Source organism: Dufourea novaeangliae, unplaced genomic scaffold (assembly GCF_001272555.1).
Source record: "Dufourea novaeangliae isolate 0120121106 unplaced genomic scaffold, ASM127255v1 scaffold130, whole genome shotgun sequence".
Taxonomy (NCBI): Eukaryota; Metazoa; Arthropoda; class Insecta; order Hymenoptera; family Halictidae; genus Dufourea; species Dufourea novaeangliae.
In genome coordinates, this window is record NW_015374004.1 from 177,305 (window position 1) to 199,038 (window position 21,734).

Sequence of the window (21,734 nt, forward strand, 5' to 3'; positions counted from 1 at the left end):
TTACATATTTCACTTAAATTATATCTACTATCGATAAAAGATTTATGTACAACATAATCTCTTAACATTTTTAAGGTCAATATTAGTTTACTAGAATTTAATTGCATACAAATCAATCGAATTATATACGTATTTAAATAAATATAAAATTAATATTGCAGTTAATATTGCAGTTAAGAATCGAATAATCGTATACCGGGCGTTCGCATGTTAGCAACCAGAGATGGGCAAAATTTTTATTTAAATAAAAAACGTAAATAAAAAAAAAGAAAAAAATGTTATCGTTACTCAAAGCCTGAACAAAAAAGTAACTTTATCGACGAGCGTCGATTAAATAACTTTATTCAACGAGAATTATCCGATGAGTAAAAGTTACTTTTTGTAATCATGGCGTTTCACTCATAGCGTTGACGATATTGTCTTTATCCGAAAACTTCAAGTAAATCTATAAATAACTTTGGCCAACCAGCCAGCTCGAAAAAACGCGCTGACGGCGTCGAGTGTCGAACGTCGAAGGCCTACGACCGACAGTCGGCATACAATGTAAACAGACGTAGATGCGATAAGGAATCACGCACAAGTGAAAATTTAAACTTTTACAATTTTCAATATATATTAATGAAAGTGTCATGAATGAATTGAAGAGATTCTCGCGCTGAAAATGCGTCCAAATTCGAATGTAATTGAACAATTTTTACTCATACTTGGACCCATTTGGACCCAATTCCACCGGTAGGATCTCGTCAGTCCATTCGTGACACTTTAATGAATGTATCCTGAAAAGTATAAAAGATTAAATTTTCGTTCATGTTTACATTGTATTTCGATCGTCAATGTTATAAATAAATGTTGTTTATTCTCCTGATGAAAATAAGTCCAAACCAGATATAAATCAGACTATATTTAGTAACATACAATTCGTATCGCGACAACATATGTATATCACAATTTTCGACGTTTGACGCTCGACGCCGTCAGCGCGGTTTTTTCGAGCTGGCTGGCTGGCCAAAGTTATTTATAGATTTACTCGAAGTTTTCGGATAAAGAGAATATCGTCAACACTATGAGTGAAACACCATGATTACAAAAAGTAACTTTTACTCATCGGATAATTCTCGTTGAATAAAGTTATTCAATCGACGCTCGTCGATAAAGTTACTTTTTTATTCAAACTTTGTGTAACGATAAAAGATAAAGTATCTTTTATTCAAATAGTTATTTAAATAATTTTTTAACTAGTTAATGCCCATCTCTGCTAGCAACGAATGTAAAGACGTCATTTTAGTGATGTGGAACTTTTGTCCATGCGTTGTGACAAGTCTATCGTTTGTTTCTTTTAATTTTCATTACATCTTTGAATGATAAAACTGAATGTATTTAGACATAAAAAGTGATCTTATTATAAATAATTTAACGTATATTTATATGTACATTTAATGAATCTACAAAGATGGCGCTCATTTTGATTTACCTATATATCCGTAGAGTACTCGGTTGACACATGAAGAGGTTATATTTCTCCGTGTCTCTTGTTTCATTCGTATTGCCTGCAAACGTGATATAGAAAAAACCTTTTTATGATAATTTTCTACGAGAAACACATAAAACTGTAGAAACGGTAGTACATTCAGCTGAATTTCATTGCTTAGTGTCTGTTACAGAATTACTGAGCTTCTATGACAGTAGATTGTCAAAGTATGTTATTCAATGTTTTGATATGTCTAATCATTTTCTGTTTTCTTGTTTTTTTTTCGCCTGTCATGTCATTCAACACTACTGTAAGGAAGTGTAATTTACTAAAGAAATAGATAGACTACAGTAATATAAGGTCATCAAACTTGCATTACTGTTTTAACTAATGAAACCATAAAAACTTTACACGTATATGTTTTCTGCTGATCAAGGATACATGAAGTCCTTATTCAACACAGATTTTTATTTATGATATTTAGTGTAATATGTTACTTTCAGAAGTTTAAGGGAAGGCAATGGGTACAACACCAAGTCGATACGACGATCTTTCTAAGAATGTTTATTTGGAGAAATTTTGTGGAAAGAAAAGTATCCTTCCAAATGATCCATTTTGGGATACTTTTCTGTCCTACAACATGCGTCCACCTGTCACAAGGAACGATCAAATAGAATTAGACTCTCGATTGGATTCATCATGTCAACAGTTACTTGCCAATAATTTAACCACTGGCAATCTTGGCACTTTAATACAAGTTGCTTTCACACGTGCTAACAGTTTGCTTGAACCAGTGCAAAATCAGAAGTATGACATACTTTCTTTTTTATTAAAGAATATATACTTAGGATTACAAATTTAAGAAAAATTAATAAACACTATTGTATGTAAATAAGTACACTTAACGTTACTCTGTTTGCAGAATCATATCAGCTTGGCAAGTATATAATGCATTGTTTGCCGTAAGATGTATATTAAAATATTTAATGGAAACAGTTGGTGAAGAAGAAATGATAAAACACATAGAAGCACCCCAGTTACCTGTGCAATCACAATCGTCTTCACCTTACAGATTAGAGGATTTTTTCGAAGCATTACTTGACATCATAACGAATGTACCTTTATGGTAAGAAATCTGTAATATCTGTAGACTATATCAAATCAGTAGTATGTATAATCATGTTTAAGAATTTTAAAATGGTTCTAAAAACAGAAATGGTCACGTTTTATAAATATTTCATATGTAATAATTTTTTAGTCAATTATGTATAATGAAAAGTTTTATTTTATATGAAACTTTTGTTTTTCACAGTGAACTCACGTATGTTGTTCATCTAGAAGCAATAAATTGCTTACTTGTACTACTTTCAGTACAATTGTTTTCACAAACCGCAGCTGAATACAGCTCCATTTACAGAATAGCAATGCATTCATTTTCTAGTGAATGTGCACCAACAATAGTTTGTACATTATTACATAATTTTGTACAGCAAGAACATGCTCCTCCAGGGTTACTTACTCAACAAGCAGGAGGAAGTATTGTTTTCAGTATAGCTGGTATGTTTAGTAAAATAATATAGTGTTACATATGTAAATAGTCTATTTTATAATGATACTATTATTAGTATCTATTGCTAGAAGAATGATTAATTTAATATACCTAATATTTATGATATATAATACACTAAATTTATTTCAGCTGGATTATGGAATGTGATCACAATGGGTATAGGTAGTAGTTTAAAAAACGTACAAGTCACAAGTAATGGTACTTCTGAAGATGAGGAAAGAAAGCGTGATACAGAAACGCCACTTGCTAGTCAATCTTTATTACTGCTATTGGTTTTAACGAATCATTGTACTGCTACACAAAATCCTTACAGAAATGCGCTTTTCTCTTTTGTTGACATGCAAGGCTAGTATCTTATTCACTACATTAATGAAAATTATTTTTACTATTAAATAGTAATAAACTACAATTAAATGTACTACATTAATGTGAATTGATTTTAAAGCAAATGCATACTTTTTCAGAAGATTATTTTGCAATGCAAGCAAAAGGCGTATTTAAGTTTAATTTAAATAAATTGTACAATACTATATGTAAAATACCAAACACGGATGAAGTTACGTTATTGTTGTATATGCTGTTACATAGAAATGCAAATGTAAAGCAAGACATTATGAAGAGACCAGATATACAATTATTGGTGAATATGTTAAAACTACCATATGTATTAAGAAAATCAAAAACAAATTGTAAAATCTCTGTGTTTATAATCATTTTCTTACAGGTAACACCAATATTGCAGATATTATATCATGCTCCAAATAATACATCCCATCATATTTATATGTCTCTTATTATTCTTCTAATCTTAAGTGAAGATGAAACGTTTAATAAACGGATACATGAAATCGTGAGTATATCTTCCTGCATATAAACAATAATTAATCGTTCTCGTACATTTAAAAATTGTTCACGAAAGTACATTTATATTTAAATATTAATAGAATTATAATTTTTAGATGCTTAAAGGTGTCAGTTGGTATACAGAAAGATCGATAAGTGAAATATCATTAGGAGGTCTTTTAATTCTTGTTGTTATAAGAACAATTCAATATAACATGTTTAAAATGAGGGTAAGAGTATAATACCTACAAACAGTAACGATCATGAAACATAATTGGTGAAATATTTTTTTATTTCTCATAGGATAAATATTTACACACAAATTGTTTAGCAGCTTTAGCAAACATGTCTGCGCAATTCACATCTTTGCATCCATATGTAAGTCAAAGACTGTTAAGTTTATTTGAAACTCTTGCAAAGAAACATGTCAGACTGGAATCAAAAATACAAACACAACCTTCAGTTTTTTCTGACAGCACCACCATTACAGTTAATGGAACTACTGCAAATACAGATTTGGTAAGATTTCTTCATAATATGTTGCATCAAATAAATAAGTTGATAAGTACATTAGCATAGCATATGTGAAGTATATTGTATTTCAGATTCAGGATTTAACAATACTCGAAGAAGTACTACGAATGGTATTAGAAATTATAAATAGCTGTTTAACTTACAGACTTGCACATAATCCAAATTTAATATATACACTTTTATATAAAAAAGATATTTTTCAACCATTTAGAACACATACTGCATTTCAAGATATTGTGCAAAATATAGATTCAGTAAGTATAATAAATAATATTTATTATACTTATAATTTCGATATTTGACCAATAAATAAAATAATATTGACATCAATTTTAGGTTATTAATTTCTTCTCTTACAAATTAGAGCAAAAGGATCAATCCCAAATTGGTGTCAGTCAAGTATTAACTACAATACAACAAGGTACCAGCGAATGGCCTCGTGATCGATTGAGGGTACGCGCAAATTACTTCCTTTTTAATATACAGTTTACACTTAACTTAAATATACTTTTAACATGCACAAAATTTAATAACAACTTGCATGCTCAATGTAAATGCCGTGTCTAATACAACTACATACGTGAAGTCTGTGGTGTCGGTAAAATTTTCTTAAGTCATTGATACTGTGTAATTTAAATTAGTATATCGTCTAATTTTTTATAGAAACAATTGTTTGATATTTCTTTATTCTTTTAATTGCAGGTAAGAAATTGTAAAATTTAAAATATTAGTTAAAAAATGGTGATTTTTTCTAATTTCTTCTACATTATAACTTTTTTTTATTTATATATCAAGAATTTTTAATAAGCAAGTTTCTTTTCCTCCTTTTTGCTTTATTGCATAATGACATTAGCTTTTGTATATTTTGCAGAAATTTCCAGAATTGAAATTTAAATACGTAGAAGAAGAACAACCAGAAGAATTCTTCATCCCTTATGTATGGAGCGTTGTTTGTCAAAGTGCGCTCTTACATTGGAGCGCTGAAAACATAAAATTATTTTCACCTCATAACAATGAGCAAACGACAATTATTGTTTGCTGATATTCAGACAGCAGCTGCTGCTTGCAGTAATCATAGGTAATAATAACTAAGAAATATGCGGAGCAATATTTCGTAATGGAACATGTACTTGATATGAAATGGAAACAATATTTTGATTATTTATTGTAAAAGTAAACAAAGGGGAAGAATAGAAGATAATTTAAAAAAATATGTATTAATTTTACATTTGGCATCCATTCAACGGTACTTATATACCTTGTCTTCGTGCAGGTTTCGCTTGATTACATATATTCCTTTGTAAAATAATATTCGTTTGTTGAAATTTAATAGTAGCTAAACTGAATAATATTTAACAAAAATAGTATCATGAAATTTTAAGGTATGTTTTGATATTTTTAATGCGTGAGCCTAAGCACTAGAATTAATAGGAAAATTCTGTGTTACTAAGTAAGACTTGAGCTGTGCAATTTACTTTTTTCGAAAGTTGTATCGTGTTTTGATAAGTATTTAAATATGATTAGCGAATAAAAATATTGAAATATTCGATTGAAGGATTTTAAAAATCGCAGTAAATGGACAAAATATAAATGATAATAATTGACACTTGAAGAATTTCGCTAAAAAAATGTAAACATTTTTAAATCTCCAGTATCATAATAAATATATCGTTAATATTTATGTATGAATACATTTTAATTTAGAGCTCCTCATCGTACAACACAATGAAAAATAATGAATTATCTGATGACATGATTTATGTTTTATTTAGGTGTTTTAAATAAATAATCAAAGTACGTGATTTATTACACTTTCGTTTATCAGAATTTTATAAGGTCGTCAAACACTGTCTGATAGATTACTTAATTATCAAAATGATTCTACGCATTTCACAAAGAAAGTAAACAATTTCAATTAATTACCGATAATTTTAAGAGAATTTATCCTACATCGCTATTTATAATAATTGCTAACGTACATTACTTGTTTATGTTTTATAGAACTCTTGTTTAATTGTAAATATATGATATGTATCTAAGCACATATAAAAATATTAAGTTAATAACTATTCAATGAATATTTATTTAAATTCCATGGGTACAACAATGTTTATACCTAAAAACATAGGTTCATGCTGTTAATATTTTAAATAATTTTAATTTCCAAATATGTAGAATATACATATATCCATGAAGAAGAGAGTAGGTAAGTGAAGCAAATTAACATAAAGAATTCCATGAAATATTTAAGTACCTACAATTTTTAAACTACTAGGAATGTGCTTAATATTCTAAAAGATCCATATTTACTTCTCCTTGAAAATGAAAGAATTCTAATGATTAAAATATATAAAATATCTATCTTGGATTTAACATACTGTAGAAGTAATAATGTGAAGACTGTTAATTAAATGTGTATACGCATTTCAGAGCAAGGAGGGAAAGATTAATATGAAACTATCTTTTAGCCTGTAGGACACATGAAACCGTTTTTAAGCAAAGTGTAATCATTGAATACTAATCAATATGGAATTCATAAGTTACTTTTTTACTTCGTTATGTGTATTATTTACTTTTAAAATCTGTTTTTTTTTACTTCTATATTATTGTTAGACCAGCACATTTCAATAATGCATATCAGATTATTTTTTAATAAACTTCCAATATGTCCTATCGACCGTAAAAACAGTTTTTTCCACTTTTTCGAATGTACATCTTTATTAAACAAATACAGTTGACGTCTTAATGTTATTTATAATATGTCGTTATAGATATTATTTCACTTTCCTAGCCTGTGCAGCGTGTATATGCGGCCGCGTGTGTGAGGGTCCTCCTGTGTATGTCCGGTGTGTATAGTCTATTGCTAATATTTTCTCTTGTCGAACGATTCTCAGTTGCGGAATAACAATGTAATTTGACGTTTTCTGTGCGTCGCGTGCAGACGCGCCGAGCAACTCAGTGTGTCACATTGAACCAAATAATTTCCATATCGTAAACTTTAGCCTTAGCCGTACTCCACGTTACGACTTGAAACGTGCTTAGCGTACAGATAGTATCGTTATTCATATCAATTAAATTCCTTAACTGTACTATATCAATTACTTAATCTTATTAGTTAACACACAATCAATCTGCGATGGGAGGGAATTTAGTCGGCGTGTGATGTTTTATCATCCACGGCCTAGCTAGTCGGTAGTTGATTATTCCATTCATTACAACGTCACCGTAGGATTGGTTTGTTTATTCTTTTTCTTTCTTTCTCTAAACGCTGAATTTATCTGAATTGCGTAGGACAAACACGTACCTACGCGCGCAAATCTTTTTTTTTTCCTTCTGGTTTTCAAATCGGGACCGTACGTACCGTACATTTGTCTTGTGGATCAGAGGCGAGAGAGCGTGTTCGTGTGTATCTGTCTTCTTGCGTCCATGTGCTCTAACAAAGTCCGGAGTGAGCTATTCTCACGAGGAACAGAGGACCACGGTCGTGTGCAGAGTCGTGTGTTCCGGCCATTGCTCGACTTTGTTTGATCGCGAGCCCGCGAGCCGGTGTTCCTCGATCGACGCCGCTCGAACCGCGGTAAAATTCAATTGTATGTATTCTGCTTGACTATTTAGGCGAACGGTACGTGTAAATGTCGAAGAGTATGTATATTTATTATACGTAAACATACATACACGGATACGTGTGCATATGTATACGTACACTAGCTGCCTACAAAATACAATAGTACATTACAAATTCATACCTTCTCTTCTCTGTTTCTTTTCGTTTTCTTTTTATATCATCATTTGCAAACAGCTTAGATATATTTTTATGTATAATATATATTATAATAGTATAATCTAGTTGGTTTTTTGTTCTGCGTAGTTCCTTTCTTTCTCATAATTAATAATTAAGTACATCTTTAGAGCAAATGTGTACACCTAGTTAGGTTGTAGCGGTGTCGCCATTCTCATTACGGATATCGTCGCTACCATACGAGATACGAGAAAGGAGTCTTCTTGATAGCTTGTCCCGAACGACTCGTTAGACCGAGTAACAAAAGAATGCTACCTCGTCGCGCTCATTTTGAAGTGTCCTCGTCGGACGACGACTTTCTGCTCTGACGAATGCTCTGAAAGCCAGCGTTTCTCTTTTGTGCAGTGTTCTTTTTCTTTTTTTCTTCTTTAGATTCCATACTTATGCCGTGTACAAGACTCAAGAAAGGATCTGGCGCTATTGTGCGATCGAAGAGGAATGTGTATCAATCGAATTTCGCGATCAGATGAATTTCTTTTAAGGTTCACCGGATAAATATACATGATCTCTGATAAGGTGTGTGAACATCTCCCGTAAAATGATCGGAAACATTCATCTCAAGTAAGATCGTTTCCCCCGAGTGTTCCACTGTACACAAGTGAAAAATGTATTCAATGTTAGATCGATAGATTCAGGAGTAATTTAACCGCTGCATGTGGCGGAAACTTCGAACCGAACGCGTTAAGATCAAATTGGAGATTCAAAATTCATATTTGTTGCTTATATGGCCTATTACATGGAACTTACGAACGAATTTTGGTGCGCATACACGTGTGTCGCATGTGCACGCTTGCAAACGAAAGAAAAATAAATGACAATATACGTATTTTCTTTACGCTTCCGTTTTGGCGAGCGTTGTATACTTCTCCTTTTATTTTTGTTTCTTTTTCATTCGCGACGTTTCGAACGCTCGATCTGCCGCTTGTTCTTCTTTAATTCGAGCTTAAAAAATGTATAAAGATAACGTGTATATGTGTGTGTGTGTGTGTGTGTGTGTGTGTGTGTGTGTGTGTGTGTGTGTGTCTGCTGTGTACCTGTGTATCTTTAGTCGAACATGAGAAGAAAAAAATGAAATTACTTCTCGGAAGGGGGATGAAAAATAAGTCGCGATTATGGCAAGTAACATCACGATAGCGAGTAGCTATGTAGGAGCTCTTACGAAAAGTTTTCAAACTTCCGACAAATCTCTTATAAAAATGATATGATATGCTCGTTGGAAAAATAAATTGTTCATATAGTTTCTATGAATATAGATATCCGTACACAAACGTTTCAGTACTAAATATTTGATCGGTCGGTATAACTCTAAATACATAAATACATACACAAGATCCTTTCATTACTTCGTAGCGAGTATAAACGCACAGTCAATTAACGAGATCATTCATCGAGAATTAATACCCTGCCGGATCATTGCACGTGCGTGGCATTTTTTTCCTTTCGACGAACGATTTTTTACGTCCAACCCCGCCATCTGTCCACAGTGACGAAAAGTAGGATGCTTGTGTGGTTGTGGACACGTTATCACGGTGCGCGCGCGTTTTTCTTCCAGGTGAACGTAGAAAACCGTTGGTCCAACGAACTGGCCGATATCTCTATGCGCCTGTGTCGCTTAATACCTATGCCATTATGACAGTTAATGTTTAAAATACAACAACAGTAGAGCAGTCGCTTCCGAAGAGCGACTATTAAAATATAGAGTAGAATTCAACATACTAATTTGCATAAAGGCACGTAAAAATCAGTTTCTCTATGAAAAGAGCGATTGCACAATAATTCTTTTAAAAAATAACAAACGATACCTCAGAGGTCGATCGCTGGGCATTATTTAGAATAATATCGTGTTTGTTCATCATCGTCGCGCGGATTGGTTGCTCACCACAGAATAATGACAGGACACTGTATGTATATGTAAGCACACGTGTCTCATGCACATACACATGTACCTCATACAGTCTGTATACGCATTGGGATACGCATACAAATCTATTGTATATGCATGCGCACACATGTATACGGATATGATATTATACCGTACTTAATGGCGAAGCACTATCGTAAAGATGCGCGGCAATGTCCTTACTAAGAGCTAAAAGTTTATAGATTGATTAGGAAGGAACATTGTGCAAATTATTACAGGTTTTACTTAAATAATAAAACTGTGAAACTGGGCAAGTATCGTACCATGGCCTAGGCTCAGCCCGATTCACGCGGCACCGATCCAGAAATATCTCCAAATATTCCCAATCGAACTCATGGTTTTGAATACCAATCATGAAAATGTATTTCCATCGCGAACAACACGGTTCTTTCGGAAGGAAAAAAAAAAAACAATATACATTTATGAGATCAAATGTTGACTTAAAACGTTTGTTTAAAAATAGGGAAGAGTAAGTTTGATTAAAATTAGAATTGCGTAAATTCAAATCACGTTATCGGGCCGTCCTGCGTATCAACGAGAATTATAATCAACGATAGCGAATATAGTCGGCGTTAGTAAAATTTATAATAGTAATAGTGGAATAGAATAAAATATTACAGAGTAAATGTCGAAAAAGACAATTAAGAGTATAAAAAAAGTTTCCTTGTCCTGCTACTACTAATAGTAAAAGTAATAATAGTAGTAACAATAGCAGCTGTAATAATAATATAATAATTAGCTGTAATGGGTGACAAATATAAATTAATTGCTGTCAATATTTACCGAGAAACTTCCCAGTAGACTTAAGTATTTCTTTTTACGTGTACCTTTGATCTACCAATGTCAGCGGCATGTTGTAGATACAAAGAGTCTAGCTATTCGATAAAGCGTCCCGCACTCTTACAAATTTTGCTGGCTTTTAAGGAGAGTACTAACTAGTTGATGCATTAACGTTTTACGATACCAATTGTCATGTATGGGGACGGATATAATACGACGCTTTCGCAGTTGCGCAAGAATATCGAATCGGTTTATCAAAAATTCAAATATCATTTCAGAGATACATTAACGTTCGACCGTTCACCGCATTCCATTTAAATGGTCCAAGTAAATACAATAGATGCTTGCTACAGGACAGCATATGCATTTTATATGCACTGCGAAGCGACACGAGGTAAAAGAAATAAACCGTACGTTTGAAGGGGAACAATGGGAAAAAAACAATGCGAATTAGTACTCCACTTAATCACCACACAAAGAAAGGGGATGGTGAATGCAGAGGTGAATAGTAATTTAAACATCACGATGATCCCATTCCAAGTCATGAGGTGAAGTGTGACGACGATGCCGACCGTTGCTTAGCTCGCAATCGTTTTCGCAGTCGGAGCTGTCCAGTTCGTCATCTCTGTATGATCCGTCTTCCGAGTCTGAGCTTCCAGAATCATCGACATCCTCGTCTCTCTGGCTCTGACGATGTGGATCGTGCTCCGTAAGCCTCTCCATTGGATTTACGGTAATAGCAAGCGCGGAATCGTCCCAAGCCATCTCAGTCTCGGCGGCCAATTCATCGCCGGCGGATCGTCGCCGTTTAGCAGCGCCCCTAACTCTGGCCGCTCCGACCACTGCCATCAATAGCAAGAAACAAATGCAAGCGGCGGCAACGATCGTCACAGCATGGCTACCACCTGCACCGAAACCTCGGTTCCCTTCGCGGAGGACAGTTGTCGCGTATTCTTCCGGCAAGTCCGCGTGATGGGGAGACAATTGTGAGTGACCGACAACCGGTTCCAGGATTCTAGCTATCGGTGGCTCGTCCGGAGTCGAGTGTGGGATGACCGTAGTTTTCTCTTTCGGATGAATCACGGCGAGTGTCTGCACGTACTCGTTGCTCGCGAATCGTCCGCTAAGCTCGGAGCAGGTTAATTTGAAGACGCGGTCGAGGTAGTAGGCTGGCTTACGGTTCGTGTACATAATCAAACGAATCAGTTGTTGATAATTGAACGGCGTATCAGCGCCTGAAAGCACAACACCGTCTCGATCTACACGCGCGGCGATAGAATTGAATCTACGGAGAGCGTCGCCAGGTAGGCCCAAGCTTTCGTGATCGGGGTTCAGGCTTGGGTAAACGCTGACCGCGCATGCATCCAACCTAGCCGCGGAGCCAGCAGTGACACGAGCATCCGGGAATACTCGCACGCCTAAACGGAAATCCGCATATTCCCTAGCTACGTAACCGGTACCGTTTACGGTAATACCCGGACGGGGCGGTGGCAGGACAGTAACATACGATTGAACGGTTGGCACAGGGAGCGGATTGTTCTCGCTGCCTTCGCACACGATCGTCGTCTCGAGACGGAAATTACGACGGCCCGGAGTCGGGAATCGTCTGGTGTTCGAGTAACCGATACGACGGAGAAGCGTTTCGACGTTGGTGCGATTGTCTCCGTCGATTCGTACCTCTGTCAAGTCGGAATTGGTGAGCAATTGGGTTCCCGGCTGGAGCAAATCCATCGACGGCACGCGAATCCCTTCCTGGCAACGGCGCAAACAGGACAGAACGTCTGGTTTCTCGTTTCGTCCAACCAGTACGGAGAGTCCGGCAAGATATCCACGGAAATGATGTTTCGTTTTGTTGTCGGAGCCTTGCCAGCATGCGCCAACGACCAGAGTCGTGTTTACACCCTTCGCGGGATGTAACGGCCAGTCGTCGATGACCTCGGGGTTCTTCTCGTCGGTGTGCCATTCCTCTCCGTCCACGTAGAGACTTACATGCGGGAAATCGACCTGGAGCGCATAATGATGCCACTTGTCGTCACAGGCTTGGCTAACTTTCCAGCGCCATTCGGCTGGCCGGAAAATGTTCGGATCGCCCTCCGAGAAATCACGCCTGAGCAGCAGAATCAGTCTGCAGTTTCTTATGAACAGAGCGTAATGATGCCTATTCATTTCTGGAATTCAGACAGTTGATCGTTTAGTTGGGGACTAAGTGTACCGTGCGCATAAAATTTTGCTAACAAAAGAATAGAACCAATCAGAAGACATTCACGAAGCATGAAAGAAACACTTACTGTGATCATCCGCAGCGCATAGAATATGTTCCTTAACGTGAGGATCTTGTCTGGGACGGGGCCTGTGTTTCACCCAAACTCCAATAGTGAACTTCTGCGCGAGGGAATGCTCGAGCACATCGCTGGGCACAATAGCGGCGGAATCGACGCCGTCGAACTCGAAGATTTCGTCCGCTTCCCTGCCCTCGTCACGCGACAAAGACGCCGTCCAGGAAGTCGTGGGCCCAGGAGTTGGCAATAAATCGACGCTGTCTCGTGACGCGCCGCATAATTTACGTTGGCTGCGTACGTCGTATGTGTCGCGGTCGCAACCTTTCCCTATATGGTCGGTGGCGAGGGTTAAGGTGGCTCTGACGTTGCGCAATATGCACGGGGCGTCGCAAAGATCCAGCCTGGCGGAGGGAAGCAACGGTTGAGAACCTACGCCCGCGGCATAATCAACCCTTTCTGGGATTCCTCTCCAGCCAGGCGCGCAGACACGGTTCACCTTGACGGTGACCATGGCTGGAGCGGATTGTTTCATGCCGCAGTCGTAGGCCACCACGCTTAAGATGTAATTGTGCGATCGTTCGTAATCCAACGGCTCAGTATTCCGGATGGCTCCCTCATTATCGATGATGAACGGCTGATCGGCGGTCAGGATCTCGTATTTGCATACATCACCGAATTTCGGGGTGCAGTCCCTGTCGGACGCCTCCACGCGGACAACTTCTTCGTACAAACGACCCTCGTCCACCGTGCTGACATAGGCTGGCTGCAAAAACTGCGGCGCGTACTCGTTCACGTCCACAACGGTGATATGCACGGTAGCGCTGAAATAAAATTGAAATGACAGTTTCCGAACATCCGTTCCGAAATAACGTGTTAACGGAATGATATTAATGGGTCTCCCTACTGTGACGAGTCAAAAATTAGGCGAAATTCAGGAATTTTTTTTTAAGAAAAAACTATCAGCTATGTCCAGGGCCGGCGCTACCATTAACCCAGATAAAACATGACGCCTTGAAAACGCCCATTTTACGGCTGTTTTAGGTCTAAGGCGCCTTTAAGCCGTCTTCAAGGCGTCATTGGACGTCATAAAAATTCAGCTGGTCTTATTGAACGGTGCAGCAGATACATATAATATTAAGGGGGTGATAACAGCCCCTAAAGTTAAGGGATGAAAATATACTTTTTAGAATATTTCGAAAGTCAGAGAAAGTAGAAGAAAGTTTGCTTTTAAATTGTGTTTTTAATCAAACAAAGAAATCAAATTTTTAATACAATATTTAAAGAAATAATTGTTTCTTCAATTTTTGTACGTGACTAGATTCTCCATTCAAAAACAGACAATTAAAAGAAAGAACTTTTTCTTACTCTCTCTAATTTTCGAAATATTCCAAAAATATATTCTCATCCCTCACTTTGGGGGCTGTTATAGACGAATAAAAAAATACGTGTCAAATATTTTTTGGAAGAGTATTTCCCATATAAGTTTCATTAAAGTCGGCGTGTGGAAGTTCGGTACGTTCCCCTGGAAACTATCGGAGAGAATCCCCTTGTTTATTTATACCGAACTCCACTTGCATAATACCATTGGTTTATTTTAGGTAAACCATTTAGTCTATTGAATTCACGATGGTTGAATTAATAGAGATAGAAACATGTTTCAAAACACTTATACGATAATAGCATGACAAAATAATGAGGCTCAATGCGTTAGAAAATGATATAGCTACCTACGTTTTCTGGTGTAACTCGAGAAAGAAATCACCGATCCACCTCAAATTTGTTGTGTATGTAGTCTAGATAATTATTGATAATACTAAAATTATCAGCAACTATTTAGACTACATACACAACAAATTTGAGGTGGAATAGAACAGAAAACGTAGGCGGCTATATCATTTTCTAACGTACTGTATATTGGTCATTAATTTCGTATCAAAATACATCGATTCCAGAAAACACTGGAACTAAATATTTAAAAGTCCAAGATTATAATTTTTAGCAAAGGTGACTGTAGAAACTTAAGAACTTGGAAGTTTTAAAACAACATTGCAAGTTTTTTTCCAGCAAACAATTTTTAACCATCTTTACTGAATATTTTGGGTTACTAAAAGACATAAGAATGCACTTGCAGCTGAATTTGATTTTAAAATATTTGAATATCCAAATTTGTCCATAGTACTATGAATAAAAATTAATAATACTATATATACACCATGTTTAACGATGTTTACAAAATTTTGTAGTTATAGCTACAATTTTTTTTTCTTGAATTTTTTGGCTGCCTATTCATCACGAAATTATTAACAAAATCATATCTAATTGTATTACTGCCTTGATTTTATAATAGTTTCTTATAAGTAATACTATAATAGTATTCTTTATAATAGTTTTTTTTTAGTATACTTAGTTTGAATCTCACTGTATATACATGTATATATACAACAAGTATGTATACAGATGTTATAGATTTGATAATGAATATAAAATAAATTTCAAAACAATTTCGTGTGGGAAAAAAAGCATGACGCATACCCAAGAAGATAATATAATTGATGGATTAGAGAATATTTCGAGAAAATACAATGTTGTTGAAAATAAGATGCGACGCACTTGCCATAGAAAAAAAAACCATCTTGTCACAACTGTTGAAGGCGTAGGAAAATTATTTCAATTTAAAAAAAAAAAGAACTTTACACTAGAGGGGCAATTTTTTGTTATGGTTAAAAATAAAAAGGTATGCGACTTGCCCAACAAAAAGGACTCCATCTGGGAAAAGTATCATATGGTCTGATGAGTTGAAATTCGAACTATGAAACAAAAAAAAGGCAAGAAAGACGGAGCGTGGGTGTAAATCGCCGAACCGCTTCAGTATCCGAAATATTCAGTCGGGCGTTAAACAGGGTGGCGGCTCGATACCGCTTCGGGGTTGTTTTTCTGTGAAAGGCTTCGTGAATTTAGTAAAAGCTGACGGAGCAATGGCCGAGAGGGGCTATCCATAGGGATGTTCCGATCCAAGTAAATACGAGTAAATATTCGATACTTTCTTTTCGATACCGAGTATTTTTAGTATCGATAATTTTGGTTGCGATACCAACTAGGTATCGAAAAGAAGTACTCGTATCGAATGAAACGAGTATCGATACGATCAACACTTTTTGTAATCACCACAAAAAACTAGCAGTAGATCGATAAAAAAAAACTAATAATTAAAAGATAATCAACTATCAAACCATTTATCTTCCCCTGTTTCTGTGTTGCACTCTTCTCTTTTAGAAGAATGGGAAGATATAAAAACAATGTATCCGTTATCATATAAGCAAGCACGAATGTTCCTGGTAGTAGTTGCTTCTTCTGTTTCTTGTGAACGGTTATTTTCAAAGGCGGGAGCAACAGTTACCCAGACTATGTAGGAATAGACTGACAGGCAAACATTTAGGAAAATTATTGTTTTTGGAGGATATATCAGAAGAGGCATTTTTTTTATTAAATACAAAAATAAAAGAAGAACGTGATTTAAATTAAAAACCAGATATACATATTCGTTCCGCTTTTTTATGAAGTCACAACACACACTTCAAAACCACAGGGACAAAGGCTTAAAAAAACCGTTTATCTGATATTTAAAATAAAAACTAAAGACATAGGTCAACGTGTATTTGAAGCGGCATGTGTTAAAAGGATCCAAGTGACATCTTTTCTAAATATAACTTTATTCCATAAATATTTGATATACTGGATATGTTTGAGGTTGTTCTACGTACTGTGCAAGCTGGATTAATTTATAAATCAATGCACATTCGTGTGACATCATGGAACAATTATATAAAAATAATTGATATCTCTTTAAACAAAGAATACGTCTTTGTCGAAGATTTGCAAATAGATAATTGCTTCAACGCCTTTACCTCTAATACTTTTGTATGCAGAATGTCCCGGAAAATAGATTTATGTGAACAGATTCATAATTATACTATTAGAAAATGTCCGACTGCAATTTCCCGGAATGTATTTTTGTTCTACTTACGGATGTAATAACTAGATAAAAAAAGACACCTTATCAAGTAATTCGATTGATTCTTTGCTTTTATTTTTTTCGTTTTTTATTTTATCTTATCTTCAATAAGACAATGTCAACTGCGTGACTCGTCTTGTATATCAAAACTATAATCGAACAAACTTAATATGTACTTGTTGAATTAAATGGTGAAATAAACCACAGGAGGGGAAGTATGAAAGATTAGTGTAACGTGGATGTTTCGCACGTAGCTGAATATTACATGTTTCTTGTTCGATAAGTTTTTTTAGTAGGGGAGACCGGCGTAGAAAATAACCGTTTTTGGTTTTCATGAAATAAAAAGGTCTATATTACAGCTAGATATTTAATGTTAATTTATACAGATAGGTTGGAGATTCAAGATTGGTTCTGTAGTGATGTAATATTTTTAAATTAATTGTTACAAATATTATGACCGCGGAAAATTGACCGTACTGGATTGTTACTTTTTGCCCCACCTTGGGGTAAGAAGTAACAACGCGGGTGTAAAGTTGTATCACAAATCGATTAAGCAGAATTGTACACAATGAAAGACAAACAATAACTAAAACTAACTGATAATTACAAAGAATCAACATAACGTTATAGTTTTTTATTTAATTGGCTCAACACAACATTATTTCTTAATCAATAAGTACCCAACATAACATAAATTATTTTTTTATAATTAGCACAACATAATATTATCTTCTTAATAAGATCAATTGTCATAATTAATAATTATCATAATTTGTTGATAATTAGTCATCACAGTGCTGTCTTTTTTATTTAAAAAATTTTAAGCCCTGCTACAACCTTCCCCTGTTACCGGGTTAAACCCGGTCTCCCCTACCTACTACATACTGTGTAAACCTGAAATTTCAGACGATATAAGACTTCCAATAAATCTGAAGACAGCATAAAGAAGTATACGTTTCCTCTGATCGCACTTGTGATATAATACCTCGAGTATGTTGTCCGTAAATACGGCAAAAAAAGGGTCTTAAGGAAATCTACTTACGTCAGTAAGGTAATGACAAATGATTGCATACATAGAAGACTACTGAAATTATCTAAGAAAACGTATATGGGGGTACCGGGACAAACTGAGCCTTGGGGTAAACTGAGCTCTTTTAATTACTTATTTGAAAATAGAATGTATTTATAAATTCTTGTAACATACTGAAATTATATAATATAACGATGATAATTATGCACATTCAGGTACTAAACAATGTAAATTCATTTAAGAGATTAAGAATTAAGTTTTAGGTACCTCCGAATGGTTTTTTTGTCAGATTAGCTTTTTGGATGAATGAGTCATAAACATACTATTTTAACACAAACATTTTTTCTGTGTGTTTAAAACAAGCTTGTAAACATATATGTACATGCGTTTTAAAATAAAATAACCCACATATTATTAAATAAACGATTTTCCACTGAGTATGTATTTGGGGTAAAGTGAACTAAAGAGCGAGAAAAGATACGCGTGCGCGAGTGAAGTGTACAATAGCTTAACCTTGTCAGCTATCGCGAAACCACGCAAAACTACGGAAGTTGCAGCTTGCGCTGATAATTATTTATTTTCTATGTAGAGATCTCCAAGGTAATATAAATTAATTTTTTCATTAAAAATTGCTGCAATGAGAAATGGACAAACTCCCTACCTGCCAAATTATTCCAAATAAGGAAAGATATTTATAATAACGGATGCTCCAATATTAGTCATAGAAAAGTCCAAGCAATCATTACACGACTTAGAATTGGTCCCCCAAATATTTGACACCGCTATAAAATCACAAAGAGTCCTTCAATTCTTTGTAATTTCTGTAATCTAATACTACGTATGTATTCCGTGTTTTGGAGCCGTTGGGCACGGCTAACAAGAAGAACTAGGATTATTCTGTGCATTTATTACTTTGAGTTTTAGTCAATTCAATCGAAACGAACCGTTCTACGATAAAAGCGATTCAACGACAAAAAATAATATCATGGCACCTCGTTTTATTAGCAGTTCAACGACCAACAATCGGAGTCTCTGAAGCGATAAGGCACTTGTTTGAAGTTTTTCTAGTAAATTTCCTGTATCAAAGAAAAATAGTTTGGAAATTGTTTTATAGTATTTACTGTATGTTGATGAGAATATTACGAACATACTAAAGAAGATCTGTGGATAAAAATTTTAATTTGAAATGTAAGTATAAATACTTATAAAACAGAGATATTAATAGAATTCATTTCGCTTCAGACGAACCAAATTGTAACTTCATTAGGTATTAACAAAGTATTTTCGTTATTCTTGCTCTTTAAAAGACAGGTATCGGTAATCTATGTGAAAATTAAATAATGATAGTCACAAATTCATGTTTGTGCTATATGGCTAAATATGAAAAATAATAACAAGACTTGCAGCAGTTAATCTCACGTTATTCTTAACTTAAAAATGATTGAAACAAGGTATGAAAATATTTTCACCCTTTCGATTAACTGATATTACTTTCGAAGTAATGTCAGAAGCAAAATAAGCACAAATCAATTTTTATTTTATGAAACCGAAGCTTGGTCGAGATTTTCTCGTGTTGAATAAACGAGAATGTATACATACAGGGTGTTAATTTTAACTCGAGCACCTAAATTATTTCCACTACTATTGAAAGTAAAAAAAATAACCAAATAGGATGTACATGGTTTTAAGGCGTGCATTTCATGGTGATAAAAAAATTTTGTGAAGGTCATTTTAACGGCTTTTTCAAGGTCATTGTATTTTTCTTGCTTATTAACATGTATTCTTTATAACGCGATACGGTAGTCAGCGTCAACATGAGTTCAACGACCTACACCATGATCTTCAAGTGACCTTGAAGGCGAATAAATCAGCTTCAGTTTGAAGAATGCAGAAGTAAATAAACGTACTAAGAAGTAAAAAATATTTTATCACCGTCAGATGCACGCCTTAGAACCATGTACATCGTATTTAGTCATTTTTTCTTACTTTCAATAGTAGCGGAATAATTTAGGTGCTTGAGTTAAAATTAACACCCTGTATAGGAAGGATAACCCCTCGGGCAAATATTCGAGCAGAAAGTGGGACGAACATCGAGGAACTACTGTACCATTAAAACAGCTTTTGAAGGGATTTACTGAAAGGTTCGTTTATTAACGAAATTTTCGAATTTTGAACAGTCGAAATGAACAGCTCGTAACAGATTAATAGAAAGTACAAAAAGTCTGAAACTGACTCACGGGCTACTCAATTATCCCGTCAGCGTGCAGATGAGTCGAAACTCGATACTGGTCTTAATGGAGTAGAAGCCTCGTTAACCATATGCTATCGGAATATTCTACGGTGCGGTCAGTAAATGTTCTTCTTATCGTTATAAAAATTACGTGACCAATAATAAAAAATACGTAAGTATGTACAGTAGGGTGGCTCTTATTTCCGATTTTTTAATTTTTTTCGCGGCTCCCCACAGCATAGTTTCAATTAATAAAAAAATAATCTGTGCAAAATTTGAGCTCGATCGAATTTTGTCGCATTTCTCCATAAATGAAGATCATATCGACTTGCTCTTCGAAAGAAAACTTCATTTTGATGACCACGCAGCTACTTGACTCAGCAATCAACTGAGACTGACTACCGATTCATGTGAATGTTACGAACTGATGAGATGTTTACATTTCTAGCTATACGCGATGTATTGCCACAACATAAACAATGTTAGAAGACCATTCGTTTATGTAAAAGTGAGGGTCTATGAAATAATACAGCATGTGCTAGAATAAGTTCAGAAACGATAAGACATGCACGTGATGCAGCTCCTGTAATGTAAGAAAGTTTATTTTACTACCACATTTGACCTTGCATGACCTTCAACGACAGCTCGCTGAGGTCGTCTCAACACCGGCTATCACATTGCGATAAAAAAAACATAGCATTCCATTAAAAAAAATAGAGATGACCTTGAAATCTCCTCTATGCATTCACTCACGCAGAAAATGTTTGTGTCACAATATGCCCCCCTCTATACCATGTAAGTTTTGTATATAACATTTTTTCATATTATTACAAATAACGGCAATATTAAAAGTGGACATAGTTATTGCCCCACCCTGTATAACTCCAATTTGTCTAGGTACATAATTTTGAAAATAAAAAGTACCTTGAAGATAAATTTTCTATTGAAACTTAAAATCCAGGAGGTTATATCCGGTAATAAGCTAGCAAAACTTCAGCAACGTGGGAATATACGATCGCGTAAAATTGTAGGAAAATCGTTCCATGTACGCTATTACGCTTTGAAATACCGAATATTTGAGATCAGAAAGGTGAAGTTTGCATACTAAGCGTTTCCATTACTCGCGGGAAATTATACATTGTCATAATAAATTGGTTCAAAGTTCTTCAAAATCAATTGTTTGTTTTCTTAAATGAATCCAATATCGGATATTTTACGTTTAAATTCCTGATTAATAGTAACTCACATTTCTCATAAGAAGTATCTCC

General features: G+C 35.1%; 2 protein-coding genes across 2 annotated transcripts in view; one reads left to right on the forward strand and one right to left on the reverse strand.

The window, feature by feature from the left end:
• Positions 1-1,619: 1,619 nt before the first annotated feature.
• Positions 1,620-5,595, forward strand: LOC107188176 (dymeclin). Its single transcript, XM_015576424.1, has 12 exons — positions 1,620-1,695; positions 1,972-2,275; positions 2,391-2,594; positions 2,781-3,025; positions 3,168-3,383; positions 3,503-3,678; positions 3,763-3,888; positions 3,998-4,111; positions 4,185-4,400; positions 4,487-4,669; positions 4,752-4,868; positions 5,287-5,595. The coding sequence occupies exons 2-12, from the start codon at positions 1,989-1,991 to the stop codon at positions 5,455-5,457; spliced, it is 2,055 nt and encodes a 684-aa protein (XP_015431910.1). The 5' UTR covers positions 1,620-1,695; positions 1,972-1,988; the 3' UTR covers positions 5,458-5,595.
• Positions 5,596-10,887: 5,292 nt separating this feature from the next.
• Positions 10,888-21,734, reverse strand: part of LOC107188166 (calsyntenin-1) — a 38,283-nt gene continuing 27,436 nt past the window's right edge. Inside the window, exons 3-4 of the mRNA XM_015576414.1 lie at positions 13,204-14,015; positions 10,888-13,083 (exon numbers count right to left, since the gene is read on the reverse strand). Coding sequence (XP_015431900.1) covers positions 11,429-13,083; positions 13,204-14,015 — 2,467 coding nt within the window. The 3' untranslated portion in view covers positions 10,888-11,428. The remainder of the gene's footprint in view (positions 13,084-13,203; positions 14,016-21,734) is intronic.